Genomic DNA, 14,906 nt, shown 5'->3' on the forward strand with positions numbered 1-14,906 from the left:
GGATGTCAGGTCACATTTAACCTGTTAAGCCCGGAGCCCTATTTAAAAAAATATATATATATATACCTAAGTAAATGGAAGATCGCTCCACTTCTACAAGGTCCATTTGCATGTTCTTGGTATCTAGGGACATCTATGGATCTCATGGAATATTCCCAGTGTCAGAAATATTGTGTCTGTTAATAGGCTTGAGTAAATTGTGATGAAACAAAGGAGAATATAAATTATGATTTTTCTTTGCATCTTTGACAGTGAATAACACCATGCTAAAAATGCCCAGACATGAAAAACTGCCACTGGTTTAGCACCTTCTTGAGATGTACAAAAGATCGAAGCAAATTAATAAAGGGACGATGATTAAACAGAATATTTTGTAGATACAGTACTGAATTCTGCCATCCGGACACATGCTAATTGAAATATTATTATAGAATATAGAATACCAGGCCTATAAATTACCTTATTATAGCCAATTCTCACATCTATGGATTGGGCCAAATCTCCTCTTTCAAATGGCAGAGTTCAATTTGGATTTAGTATCTCCAGACATGCAGCCCTCCAATCTATGCCAATAACGTTCAGTTTTGTGATAGAGAATCCAGATAAATAAGAGAAATAAAAAAAGTTCATACAGACTACAAACGGCGATGCAGCGCTAATTCAAAATGGCGGATATTTGCTAAATTATGAAGACATTCCATAAACTAAAATCTCACTAATAACTAGGGGTGTAACGGTACGTGTATTCGTCCCGCGAATTTGCGGTGGATCTTTTTATTCATGGAGGTTTGTTGTTCCAAATAAATTTATATGCGGTGGAGTGTAATTTTTCCCAGTAACCAGCAGGGGGGGGGGGGGGGGGGGGCGTAACGGTAACATTGAACTAAAGAAGTTGATTCTAGGTAAAATATCCATCTTAACTATTGATACTCGGGCCTGTACTGAGTTTTTAAGTTTTGACCACCTGTCAAAGTAATTTGTGATCCTATCTTGGAGTCTTGTATAATTATACTTCACCGTTTGGCATATAGTAGGGAATATTTCAACTCCAAGATATCTAAAGTGTTCTACCATTGGTATATTTCCTGGAAGGATTGTAGCCTTCGCAGAGACATTAAGTGGGAGGAAGGCCAACTTTGGCCAGTTTATCCTAAATCCCGATAGATTGCCAAAATCATCAATCAGCTTGAGAAGATGAGGCAGTGAGGTGGTAGGGTTTTGCATGAACAATATTACATCGTCCGCATATAAACTAATATGATACTGTGTGCCCTTAATTGAGATTGGCTCTATGGATTGGGATTGTCTTATATACTGTGCTAAAGGCTCTAAGGAAAGAGCAAATAGTCCGGGACTAAGAGGGCAACCCTGTCTGGACGAGCGCGACACAGGAAAGAGTGAGGAGGTGAATTTACCTGTTATAATCATGGCCGATGGGTCTTTGTATAATACTTTTATCATATTAATGAATCCGTTTTCTAACCCCATCCTTCCGAGTACTGCCCATAAATAAGACCATTCCAACCTATCAAAAGCTTTCATCGCATCCAAGGATAATACAGCTGTAGGTGGAATGGCATCCTTGCTGGCGTCTAATACATGTAGTAACCGTCTTATATTATCCGTGACCAGGCGGCCTTTTATGAAGCCAGTCTGATCAGGATGAACTAAAGATGTCATATGCTTTTGAAGTCTGATGGCTAGTACCTTAGTACTTGTCTTATTTTCCTTATCTCTTTTCGTTCTCTGACGCGGTGTTGAGGGGACCGAACCACCTCTGTTCTCCCCTGTTACCTCACCACTGGTTGAGCGGGGAGCAGTGTCTCTCACCCCTCCCTCCTCTGTACTTGCGCTGCCCGCAGCTCTGCGTTCCTCCTGGGGCTGAGGTTGTGCGCCTCTCCCCTCGGACAATCGCGCACTATATGTCCTTCCTCTCCACACTTAAAACACTTTGAGTTTCCAGAGTTCACAAAAACGACATAATCAAAATCATCAACTCTTAACACTTTGAGTGCCAACGACAATAATTCTCGTTATTTCATGCGAACCGCTCAGTGCCAACGACGAGAAATCTCGTTATTAATCATTATTTTTTTTATTAGCAATTTCCATACATTTTTCATCAATCTAGCCTCACGTTACCACTGGGACTCTCTCTGAGCTCGAACAGGGAACATACCGCCCCCTATCGTCTCCCGGATGGTAATGCACCCTTTGGAATGGAGTCAATGGAAATGCATGGGGGAAAGAAAATCCGGAATCCACATTTTACTTGTCAGGCATGTAATCCGAGCCGATTGCAGTCTTTGTGGTCCCTCAGAACAGCGTGGAATATGTGTTTCGAGCATCCAGCGTTGGATCAATAAACGCGATCGATATTTGGAATGGCGATCAGGAATTGGAATAATCTTTTTGGAGAACATCTGATCTGAGGTAAGGAATCTATTTTACCAGTCTTGGGGTAATCAGAGCTTTTTTCACAGATATATCAACGTGGGCCCTATATGTGTGTGTGTGTGTGTGTGTTGATCAGGAAATAGATAATCAATTTTTCAGCCCGCTTCTCTAGCGTGCATAAGTACACATATACTATCGATAATCTAGCGTTTATTTGAAAACGATTCATAAATAGGCCGAAAAATGACAACGTTTTTTGTGTATTCCAGTAAAAAGGGCGATTCCTGTGGAATCTCTTTTTCTTTCTGGAAATCTCCAAAAACAAGCGTTTTTCAAAATGGTATAAAACGGAAACGTACCGATGAAAAAACAATCCGTTTCAACAATGTTGACTGCAAGCAAGTCATTGATAAGCGACGGGCGTATTAGACACATAGCCATAATTTAAGATATCGTTTATGCGTTCGCAAATGTGCTCGCCCTCTCATTGAATAGAGCGCTGGCACTCAAGCGCTAAATCGTGCGCCCCCTGCTGGCACTGAAAGTGCTAACACTTTGAGTGCCAACGACGAGATTAGGCGTCCTAACTCGCCATGCGTTGAGTCCCAATGATGAGTTTTCTCGTCTTTTAATCGTTATTTCTTTTATTAGCGATATCTATTCATTTTTCATCCATCCAGCCTGACGTTATCATTGTGAATGGGTCTGAGCTCGAAAAGGGCAAATACCGCCGCCTATCGTCTCCCGGATGGTAATGCACATCATTGGATTGGATTGGGTGGCCATGTGCATCAGAAAAAAAGTCCGGTCCGGGGTTTTCCCATCTCTGGCAAGCAGATTCGTGTTACCAGATTAACTGAGGACCCTCAGAGCAGCGTCGATTATGTGTTTCGGACTATAACGTTGGATCAATAAACGCAATCAATATTTGGAATGGCGATCAGGAATTGGATTAATCTTTTTGCAGAACATCTGATGTGAGGTAAGGACTCTATTTTACCAGTATTGGGTTAATCAGATGTTTTTTTCTCAGCCATCGCAGCGTGTCTGTGTGTGTGTGTATATGACGTTAGCGCTGACCAGGTGATGGATAATAGATTTTTCAGCCCGCTTCTCTAGCGTGCATAAGTACACACAGGGCCGCCTGGGAGAAATGCGAGGCCCTGTGCGAGATTTAAACGCGAGCCCCCCCCCCCCCCCCCCCCCTAAAAGGTAAAACTTTTTTCTTTTTTTCATACAGTCAACATATTCTTAAATAATAGCGCTGCCCGAGGCTGGGCATGATACAGTCAACATATAGCAAGAGAGAGAGCGAGAGAGCGAGAGAGCGAGAGAGAGCTCCCGTTCTACAGTCAATATACAGTGTTATCGCTGCACAGACCCGGCAATGCCCCTGACCCTCCACGAGAGCAAGGCCAGAGAGAGAGAGAGAGAGAGAGAGAGAGAGAGAGAGAGAGAGAGAGAGAGAGAGAGAGAGAGAGAGACACATTGGAAAGAAACAACCCAAAACCAGAGCAAATTGAAATGCTATTTGGCCCTAAACAGAGAGTACACAGTGGCAGAATACCTGAGCACTGTGATTGACCCAATACTAAGAAGATCCTTGACTAGGTACAGACTCAGCGAGCACAGCCTAGCCATCGAGAAAGGCCGCCATAGGCAGACCTGGCTCCCAAGCGAAGACAGACCCACTGCACACAAGATGAGGTGGAAACCGAGCTCCACTTCTTAACAACCAGCCCACTATACCAAGACATATACTTCCCACAAATTGTAAACACCCAAAGAGACTTTGAAAACATGGACAATAACTCAAAACTCCCATACCTACTGGGAGAAATACAAGAATGTGAAATAAAGCCCATTTGAATTGAAGAGAGAGAGATAGATAGAGCATGTCTGTGTGTGTTAGAAAAAGAGAGATAGAGAGAGAGCATGTCTGTTTGTGTGTGTGTGTTAGAGAGAGAGCATGTATATGTGTGTGTGTGTTAGAAAGAGAGAGAAAGATAGAGAGAGAGAGCATGAGTGTTTGTGTGTTAGAGAGAGAGAGCATGTCTGTGTGTGTGTGTTAGAGAGAGAGCATGTATGTGTGTGTGTTAGAGCAGTGGTTCCCAAACCTCTCCTCGAGACACCCCAGCCGTTCCATGTATTTGTTAAATTCCACCACCAGCACACCTGATTCAACTAATAAAGGGCTTGTTAAGTTGAATCAGGTGTGCTGGTGGTGGAATTTAACAAATACATGGAACGGCTGGGGTGCTTCGAGGAGAGGATTGGGAAGCATTGTGTTTGAGAGAGAGAGAGAGAGAGACAGAGAGAGAGAGAGAGAGAGAGAGAGAGAGAGAGAGAGAGAGAGAGCTCAACGGCGGGAATAGAATAGGTTGCATGAAAAACTCACCCTAACGCAGAATCAATGGCAAAGTTGGAAGGAGACGACATCGACGCATTTTCTGTGGAGATGAAAAGTACCAGTCCCTTGGGAGTCCTAGTTTATCTGCCACACGTTAGCACTCGATAACATAGCAATTAGCTAAAGGCAGGGACGGTAACTAGCGTTAACTAACGCTAGTTAGCTAGCGTTAGCTAACGCTAGTTACGCGTCCCTGCCTTTAGCTAATTGCTACTAGCCGACATAGCTATAGCCTGACTGAAGGTTCTAACATGCAACAACTTTCATCTTCAGTCCATCTGCCGAACATACTCTTCGTCTTGGCAAAGTTGGCATAACCATCATACTTGGTATTGATAACAAGCTTATGGCACACAGTGTTATTTCTTCTGCTCCATGCTGCTTTTAAAAAGACATCCACTCGCTCCTCTGGATAGCGCTGAATAGATCCTGTACCTGGCTGACTGTAGCCCCTTCCCTCGTGGATCCGGGAAGAGCCCAGAACACTATTCTACAAACGTGTTTATCTGCAGAGCAGCAGAGCCGCAGAAACCGGAACACTATTCTACAAACGTCTAATGTGAAATATATAAGCATGTAAGCAAAACTAGATTTTAGGTCTGTGATGAAAAAGGGCCTCGCAGGAAGGGGGGCGTCAAAAAATAAATAAAAATAAAATTATTATAATATATATATTTTTTTGCGAGGCCCTTCTTCCCGCAAGGCCCTGTGCGACCGCACTGCTCGCACACCCCCTGAGGCGGCCCTGAGTACACATATACTATCGATAATCTAGCGTTTATTTGAAAACGATTCATAAATCAGCCGAAAAAGTGTTTTGTGTATTCCACTAATGAGCTATTATCGCGGATTTTTCTGGAATCACTAGAAATCTTCCAAACTATACTCGTATTCAAAACGGTATAAAACGGAAATGTACCAATGAAAAAACAATCCGTTTCGTACATGTTGACTGCAAGCAAGTCATTGATAAGGGATGGGTGTATTAGACCCATAGCCATAATGTAAGATATCGTTTAAGCGTTCGCAAATTTCCCCGTTCTCCCATTGACTTCAGCGCTGGCACGGAACGGCCATATATGGTCAAAGGGGCGTGGCACTCAATGTGTTAATTTGAAAACCAAATCAAGCTATTCTCCGCTGTTCTTGAGAATCATTCAAACCTGGCGTCTATTTGAGACAACATGCTTCAATAGCGGAGATTTACATCCCGACGACATTTTCCTTATAGGGGAAATTATCCTCCCATATCGTGTAAGTTGACCTATTAATAGTTTGTCACTTATGAACGGTGGAATGTTAGATATGTTAATCCTTCTGCCTGGTGTGGAGAGAGGCGTCACGGTAATGAACGCATCGTCGATACTGACTACAGATTCTACCACAGTGTTCACCTTCTCCAGACAGTCCAGAAAAATCACAACACTACCGTTCATTTTCGCAGCAGATTTAACACGGTTATGCCCAACAACGTCAGCTACTGCCAAGCTGCAGTCCTCTACGGACACATTAGGAGCAGATATTCTGACACCATGCTTCCTACCGAGTCTGGCAAAATCCATACTGGCCTATCACGCCAACCAGCAGCACAAACTGGCCAAACAAACAAATTCCCCACTTAACCCTGTACACACCAAACACACAGCAAACTAACACTACACTATAATTGTGACCTCATTTTTTTACTTCTAATTTTACTATGTTATTTTATTTCATACTTATCTTGTCTTGCACAGTCTCTGGAGCGCAACAGTAAGAAGCATTTTGTATACAAGTATTCTGTACTTCTGTATGACAACTATTAAAGAAACTTGAAACTTACAATATTGCATAAATAAATTTAACTAAATAGATAGATAAAGATAGAAAAACTCACACTACTTTCACGCACCTCCAATCTCCAATCTCACTCCCAGCATGCACTGAGAGAGAGAGAGATATAGAGAGATAGAGAAGAGAGAGAGAGAGAGAGAGAGAGAGAGAGAGAGAGAGAGAGAGAGAGAGAGAGAGAGAGAGAGAGAGAGAGAGAGAGAGAGAGAGAGAAAGAAAGGAAGCTTGTATTGTATCTGAATCTGGATTTCTTCTCTCCGCTTGAATTGAAAGTGTCTTTGTTGCTAGAGTCTTGAAACATCTAGATAGGTATTTTTCTATCTTCTACATTCAGGCTTGTAAATCACAGTGCCTAACTTCGGTCTAAAGATTCAGCACCACAGACAGGTCTGCTCAAAATAATTTATTTGGGGATGACAAACAAATGCAATGACGAAAGATAGTGACAAAAACAAAGGATGCAATGTGTCATGAAAATACAAATTAAGCAAGCTCTATACATTACGAAATAAATGAAATACAATATGAAATAAACTAAATACAAATGGTGAAAAATACTGTTATGTCTATGCCTCATTTCGGGTTTATTTCTTCCCCTTCCTGATATCTGCCAACAGCGCTGGCAGGTGCAAACTCCTGGGGCAAATCAAGAGCAAATTGCACACCTATGGGCGTGTTTGCGCTAGTATCTCATCCACGCAATATCTTTAGTGAATAGCGCGCAAAGACGGAGCAGATACCGCTAATAGCGCGCAGTTAAGGGTGCTATTAGCACCGTGCAAACCATTCTTTGTGAATTCGTCCCTATGTCTTTAGGCTTCAGTGGGTTAAATCTTCTTATTTAGCCCCAACCAAACCATTATTTAAACAACTGCAACTACTAACAATTTATGAGGTCAACAAGTACCAAACAGGGGTTTTTATGTACAAAGTGATTGGTCTTCCTTTATCTTTGCCTAATTTCTTTCAAAGTTATTTTGAGTTTAATTCTCATTATCATGCACATCTCACAAGAAGAAATAAAGACGTACGCATTCCTTTCTGTAGGACCTCTGTTGCCAAATTCTCATTTGTTTATCAAGGTGCAGTGATGTGGAATGATATACAAAATCTAACAGAAACATGTTCCACTTTAAATACATTTAAAAGCAAGCTTAAAAAAGAACTACAGATCCTGTAGTCTGTAGTATCCATGTGTATTTGTGAGCAGTCTTTTTCCCCCCACCACTATAATTGTTGTATAATGCTGTATTGTATGTATCTGTGTGTAGGAGAGAGGGATATGCGCGTGTGTTTGTGCATAATGTGGGGAGGGGGGGGGGATTTTCTGTGTAGTTATCCTATATAGGTTTAAGAGGGGAGGTTGCTAACTGTTCTTCTTTTACTTATTTTATTCCAGAATGTATGTTTGTAAGTGCAAATAACAATAAACAAAATAAACAAATTAACATAATATCTGTAATTCAGTTATGTTATTTGAGTTATGAAAATGAGAACACATCAAGAATACAGTACAGTTAAAACGTACACATTACATTACATTTACTTTTACATTGCACAAATTAATCTTCCTTGTCTATACTACCTACTAAACTAATATGTCTCTACTACTATGCACTCAACACTGCAGCACACTGTTGAAAACACTTTTGATTGTTATTGAAGTTATTGGCTTTTGTTAAGACCTTTGCTTATAAAGCGCTGCTCACTGTGATGCAGTGTCTGTGCAGACAGACCTAGCGATGACACAGTGTGTCTGTACAGACAGACCTAGCGATGGCACAGTGTGTCTGGACAGACAGACCTAGCGATGGCACAGTGTGTCTGGACAGACAGACCTAGCGATGGCACAGTGTGTCTGTGCAGACAGACCTACCGATGGCACAGTGTGTCTGTACAGACAGACCTAGCGATGACACAGTGTGTCTGACAGACCTAACGATGGCACAGTGTGTCTGTGCAGACAGACCTAGCGATGGCACAGTGTGTCTGTGCAGACAGACCTACCGATAACGCAGAAGGGCTTCCTGGCGAAGCGGAGGCGTCCCGGCCAGCCCCGGTAGCGGCAGCAGCAGCCGGAACTCCAGATCCTAACGATGTACTCCAGACCAAACACCACGATCATTACAAACTCCTGGAGGACACACACACGCACGCACACACACACACACACACACACACACACACACACACACACACACACACACACACACACACACACACACACACACACACACACACACACACACACACACACACACACACACACACACACACACACACATTAATATTTACATTTACATTTAGTCATTTAGCTGACGCTTTTATCCAAAGCGACTTAAAAGTTATGTACGACAAGTCATCAGGAAGGGCACAACTCGAGCAGTGTGCGAGCAGTGCGGTCGCACAGGGCCTCGCGGGAAGGGGGGCCTCGCAATTTTTTAAATACAAAATAAAAATTAAATAGAAAATAAAAATAAATAGAATGTTAACAATCACTTTCCATCACAGACCTAAAATCTAGTTTTGCTTACATGCTTATATATTTCACATTAGACACGTTTGTAGAATAGTGTTCCGGGCTCTGCAGATATACTATTGGTTTCATTCAATTACTTTTATGCAAAGCATCGTGGGATGGGAGGACTAACACTAGGGGGGCTGGTTGGCGTTGGTCTGGTAGTCGGTAGAGAGATGCGTTCGGAACTCGCACAGGGCCTCGCATTTCTCCCAGACGGCACTGAGTGTAGGTTAGTATATTAGGACAAGTGCATGACAGTAAGGTTAGTTAGGGTAAAAAAAAAATGTAATCCTCTTTTTCTCCGCCTGATTTTCTATGCTTTTCTCCCCATCGCAATTTAGTCGTTATGCCAATTCCCCCCCTCCCCTACCTGGTTGTTGTGCGCATGTTCCCCCTACTGGTCGGTACAAGGGAACCCTGAAGTCTACCACATGCTTCCTCCGACACATGCGGAGACAGCCAGCGGCTCTCTTTTCACCTGGCAGCGAGGACTCTCATTGGTGAAGTGTAACGCGTGGGAGGTCACGCTGCCTTCACCACTTCCTGCCTTTTCGCTGAGCAGGCGCCCAGACCGCGTGAATACTTTCGGCAGCCCACTTGTCCTTCCGCATTGCTCTGATTGGCCGAGCGCGCGCATGCGCATGAGCATGAGCCGCGACGGGCTCCTCAGCCAGGCAGGAATACTATGCTCCCCTTAACGGTTAACCCAATATTTTTTTTTTTAAGCGATTGCCATTCATATTTCATCAATCTAGCCTCACGTTACCATTTGCACTCTCTCTGAGCTCGAATTGGGAAAACACTGCCCCCTATCGTCTCTCCGGATGGTACTGCACCCCATTGGATTAGACTGAATGAAATGGATGGGAAATTTTTTTTCCGGATTCCACATTTTACTTGTCAGGCATGTAATACGAGCCGATCCCATTCATTGCCCACCACCAGAACAGCGTGGAATATATGTTTCCAGTACCGAGCGTTGGATCAATAAACGTGATCGATATTTGGAATGGCGATCAGGAATTGGAATAATCTTTTTGGAGAACATCTGATCTGAGGTAAGGAATCTATTTTACTAGTATTGGGATAATCAGAGCTGTTTTCACCTATATATCAACGTGTCCCATATGTGTGTGTGTGGCTGTGAGTGTGTGTAGCTGATCAGGAAATAAGAGAATCGATTTTTCAGCCCGATTCTATAGCGTGCATAAGTACACATATGTGACTGGCCGTGGGGAGGATGGACTTGTTGAGGCAACAAGGCAAGGCAAGCAACGTAAATACATTTTTTACATTATGAAAGTACAGATTCATACCTTCAAAATAAGCCATCACTTGAACATTTTGGTGGGATACTTTTCAAGCTACTTCCTATGAATCATGGTGATATCACAAAACGCATTCAGAGATTAATGGCCTTGAAACTTTGTGGAGAGTTTCACACTTGTGTGTTAAACAACTATAACCCTACCCAGAATGCATTGTATTCCATGGCGTCAGGCTCTTTTGTTATGTCAATTTGTTGGAAGCCTCACATAAGCCATGTAATGTGGAGGTCAAAGTATTGGCTGAACCAACAATCTTCTTTTATCTTATATAATGCTTTGGTCCTTATCTGAATTATTGTGTTGAGGTGTGGGGAAATACCTATGAAACCAACCTACTTCCTTTGGTTATGCTCCAAAAAAGAGCAATCAGGATTGTAACCAATGAGAGCTATAAAGCACATACAAATTATTTGTTTTTAAAAGTTTCAGTCCTGAAATTAAAGGACCTGGTGGATTACAAAACCGCCCAGTTCATGTACAGAGTCATACAGCCTTCCTGACAAGATACAGAAATTGTTCTGTGAGAGAGCTGGACTTCAAAGATAATAACCTTAGAGGGAAACTCAAACTGGAACAGCAATCTTCAAGAACAACCAGGAAGGCTATGTGTATTTCTCTGTGTGGAGTTACCTTGAGGAATGATCTGGAGGAGGAGATCAAATCCAGTCAATCTATAAATATATTAAAGAGGAAGTTCAAAAAGATGGTGTTCACAAATTATACCAGGGAGGAAGCCCAACGTATTGTATGAGAATGATTTGAAGGGTGACATGAGAGTATAGTCTAGTGTGTGTGTGTGTGTCTGTGTGTGCATGTGTGATTGTGTTGTGTGTAGTTGAAGTATTTGCAAATTGTATTGTATCATATGTATTGGAAATCGTGTCATATTGTACTTGCTGAAGTATATATAATATTGCAATTAGTTATTGATGGGGGATGGAAACAGATGAGCTTTGCTTCTTCCATCTCCTTTTCAAACAGTGTATAGTTTCTGGCTGTTGTTTTATTAAAAAAAAATGGGGGGGGGGGGTTCCTCTTTTCCCATTTCATTTATTTTTCAAATGTTGTTTTGCCGGTCAATGGTAAATGTAGCCAAACTAACACCTTGTAAGTCTAAAAGCTAAATGACTAAATGTAAATGTATTATAAGGAAAATGGGGGACCCTGATATAAACAAGACAAATCAAGTTTCAAGATTTTATTATCATTTAAAATAACACGAGAAAAATAGGCATGATAAAATAGACATGCTAAAGTCAATGTTCAATGTTCAATGTTCTGATGGCCTCTCTCAGCAGGATCATGCCCACAGTGTTGGATGCCATCAGCAGGCAGGTCGAGGTCAAGAGGGCTTTCCACGCCATCGCCGGTTTCCCCAACATAATTGGAGCAATAGACTGCACACACATAGCCATCAAAACACCATCACAAAATTAATTCAATTATGTAAACAGGAAGGGGTTCCACTTGGTAAATGTCCAAGTGATCTGCGATGCCCGTTTGGCACTCCTAAATGTCGTTGCCCGGTGGCCAGGAGGAACCCACGACTCGTTTGTGGTGCAGAATAGCTCTGTGGGCATTCGTCTCCAGCGTGGGGCTGTTGAAGACGGGTGGCTTATTGGTGAGTGTTACACATTTAGGCCTATATTTAATTAAATTGTAATGTTATTACTGGTATCTGTAATTAAATTATATCTCTTTTAATGCAGGGGATCGTGGCTATCCACTGAAGCCATGGCTAATGACTCCGCTGACCAACCCCACCACCCAACAGGAGCGCACCTATAACCAGGCGCACGCATGCACAAGAGTCACCGTGGAGCATGCAATTGGTCTCCTGAAGGGTCGGTGGCTCTGCCTGTCTGGCACGGGGGGCACACTGCAGTACTGGCCTGAAAAGGTTTGCAACATCATCGTGGCCTGCAGTGTGCTCCATAACATGGCCATCAGGCATGGCATCCCGCTGCTAAACCCAGAAATACCTGACGACCCCATGCCAGACGTAGAACAGCCACCTCCAAACGCCACTGGAATGCAGACAAGAGCTAGGATCATCGAGCAGTTTTAAGTAAGTCTACCCCATGCACTGTAAGAACTGAGATTTGGGTTAATTCATATTAATTAAATAATCATTAGTAACCTATACATAAAAAAAAAAAGACTGTCGTTTGAAATCGAATTGAGCTGATTAATGAATTGGAACCATTTTTGAATAGCATTTTACAGTTTTAGTTGAATAAAAGTAGCTGACAGTTTAAAAGTGACCAGATGACACTCAGTTTACCGTGCATACAGGGTATCAATCGAACTTTAAAAGAACGGAACGAAAAAAGGCTTTCATCCAGCTAATAATTATTTAATTATAATAATAATGACACCAACGCCAAAAGTGGTTACGGTCTTTATTGGTCTCTTTCAGCTATCATTCGGAGACTGTCGCCGATGCCCGACACGGCATGGACGAATTGGGCCACATTCTGGCATGTGAGCCGCATCTCGTCTCTCATATCATTCAGGAGGCTGACGGTGGTCTCTTGGTTGGCCAGCACGGCCTCAGTCAGGACCGGGTGGACCCTCTCCCTGCGCGCCGAAGGGGGTCGGCTGCAGGACGCCTCCTGCTCCTCCTGCTCCTCCTGGGTGCCGACGGGCAACTGAGCCGAGTTGTCTGTGGAATGAATAGGCAATTTGATAACGTTTTATTTATTTGCTAGAAAGGTTCAAAACCATACGGTTAAATATTGTTTCAAATAAATGAAGATATTCTTTTGTCATGTTCCTCAATAAAATCGTTGACGACAAAGTTATTTCTATGCCAGTCTTCTTTACTGATGTGACAATTCCTGTATGAAAGGTGCTATACAAATAAAGTGTATATTATATTATTACCTTCCACCTGTTGGCTGGATGGCCCAGCCACTTCGTATGTGTCGGTGTCGGTGGTGCGCGGAATTCCTTCCACCGCCTCGTCCCCGATGATGCTGGCGATTCTCATGTCCAGTGGGGACAGCTCACTCTGACTCTGAATTGAATTGATTGAAAAACTGTATTAACAGATTGCAGAATGGGTACAATACAGTACAGCTCAATACACACAATTGTTAAGGGGATGCAGACCAGATAAATACTTTCGTCTTGTTTACATCAGGGTCCCCCATTTTCAATTCATCATAACAGATATATCATATATGATTGACATACGACATACCTGCCCCCCGCCAGTCGCACTGGCATTTTTCTTGTAATCCGCCAGGCGCTTCTTAGCGGTCAGCTTTACATCGAACCATTTCTTTTTTATCTCCGCAACGGTTCGCTGGTGCGGAGATATGGAATTCACGGCATCAGTGACTGCCTCCCACGCAGCACTCTTCCTCTTGGTCATTATGCCAAGGCTGAGGGAACCAAAAAGTACCCCCGCCTTGGCATCCACCTCTGTGATGAGGACATCCACCTCCGTGTCAGTGTAGTTACGTTTCTTTTGTTCGCTTGGCCATTTTCCAACATTCCACGCACAGGAATTTCCTCATGGTATTTGAAGGGGCGGTTTTGGTATGCAAATACGTGAAACTGTGCACGAGCCTCAGCGTAGGAGCAAGGTGATATTTATCAAGACGGGTGTGCGTAGGACCTGTGTACGCACGTGTGATAAATCCAGTTTTTTTTTGTGCGTGCACACATTCTAAATTCTGTGCTTACGTATGGAAATAGAACATTTTCTAAGAATGTGGGCCCAAGTTCCTTGGAATCAAAGCTGCAATAATAAAGTGAAACGTTAGTACAGGACACATAACAATATCAATGCATTTGTATCATTTGCCAATGACATTCTTTGCACTAAAGTGTGAATAATTAATTACAGTAAATACACAACACACAGTGACCACACCCACCTAAAGTGCTGGTACTGCTTGATCTGTGGCAGTGGCTTGAAGTAAGGCCCCAGATGATCCTGCCAGTTGTAGGACTGCACGATTACAGTGCCATCTTCCTTTCCCACTAGCTGTGGTATGTTGACTCCAGCCACTGAGCTGTCCCTTACGACTGCTGCAATCTCATCAAGAGTGTTCACCTTGGTCTTTCTGAAACGCTGCTTGAGAAGCCCAAAGAAACAGTCTGGGGAAAACTTTGTGTGGCCTACAATCAGCAGGTGGAGATTGACACGATGGTGAAGACCATGTAGCGCTCGCCACGCTAAGTACCACAACATGTACTTGTTCTTGTTTTGGTCACTGCAGTTGTCACAGTGAAGGTCAACATCTGTACTGTAATGCATTGTCATAGGCTTACTTGCCGGTGGCACATGACCACCCAGAGAAAGACCATCACGGATCTCCTTGGCGGCTTTAAGCATGGAGTTGTAGGCAACCCTCTCTGAGGTTACATAAAGTTATACGTAAAACGGATAACCACTAACTGCTTACGC

At 42.9% G+C, this 14,906-nt stretch overlaps 1 protein-coding gene across 1 annotated transcript in view; it reads right to left on the bottom strand.

Annotated features, from left to right (window-relative positions):
- kcnq5a (potassium voltage-gated channel, KQT-like subfamily, member 5a) overlaps nt 1–14,906 on the bottom strand; it is a gene marked incomplete at both ends in the record, with an annotated part of 123,074 nt that overhangs the window by 86,336 nt on the left and 21,832 nt on the right. The window contains one exon of the mRNA XM_084321946.1: nt 8,645–8,771. Coding sequence (XP_084178072.1) covers nt 8,645–8,771 — 127 coding nt within the window. The remainder of the gene's footprint in view (nt 1–8,644; nt 8,772–14,906) is intronic.

This window comes from Notolepis coatsorum (assembly GCF_963971535.1).
Source record: "Notolepis coatsorum genome assembly, chromosome: 9".
NCBI classification, from domain to species: domain Eukaryota; kingdom Metazoa; phylum Chordata; class Actinopteri; order Aulopiformes; family Paralepididae; genus Notolepis; species Notolepis coatsorum.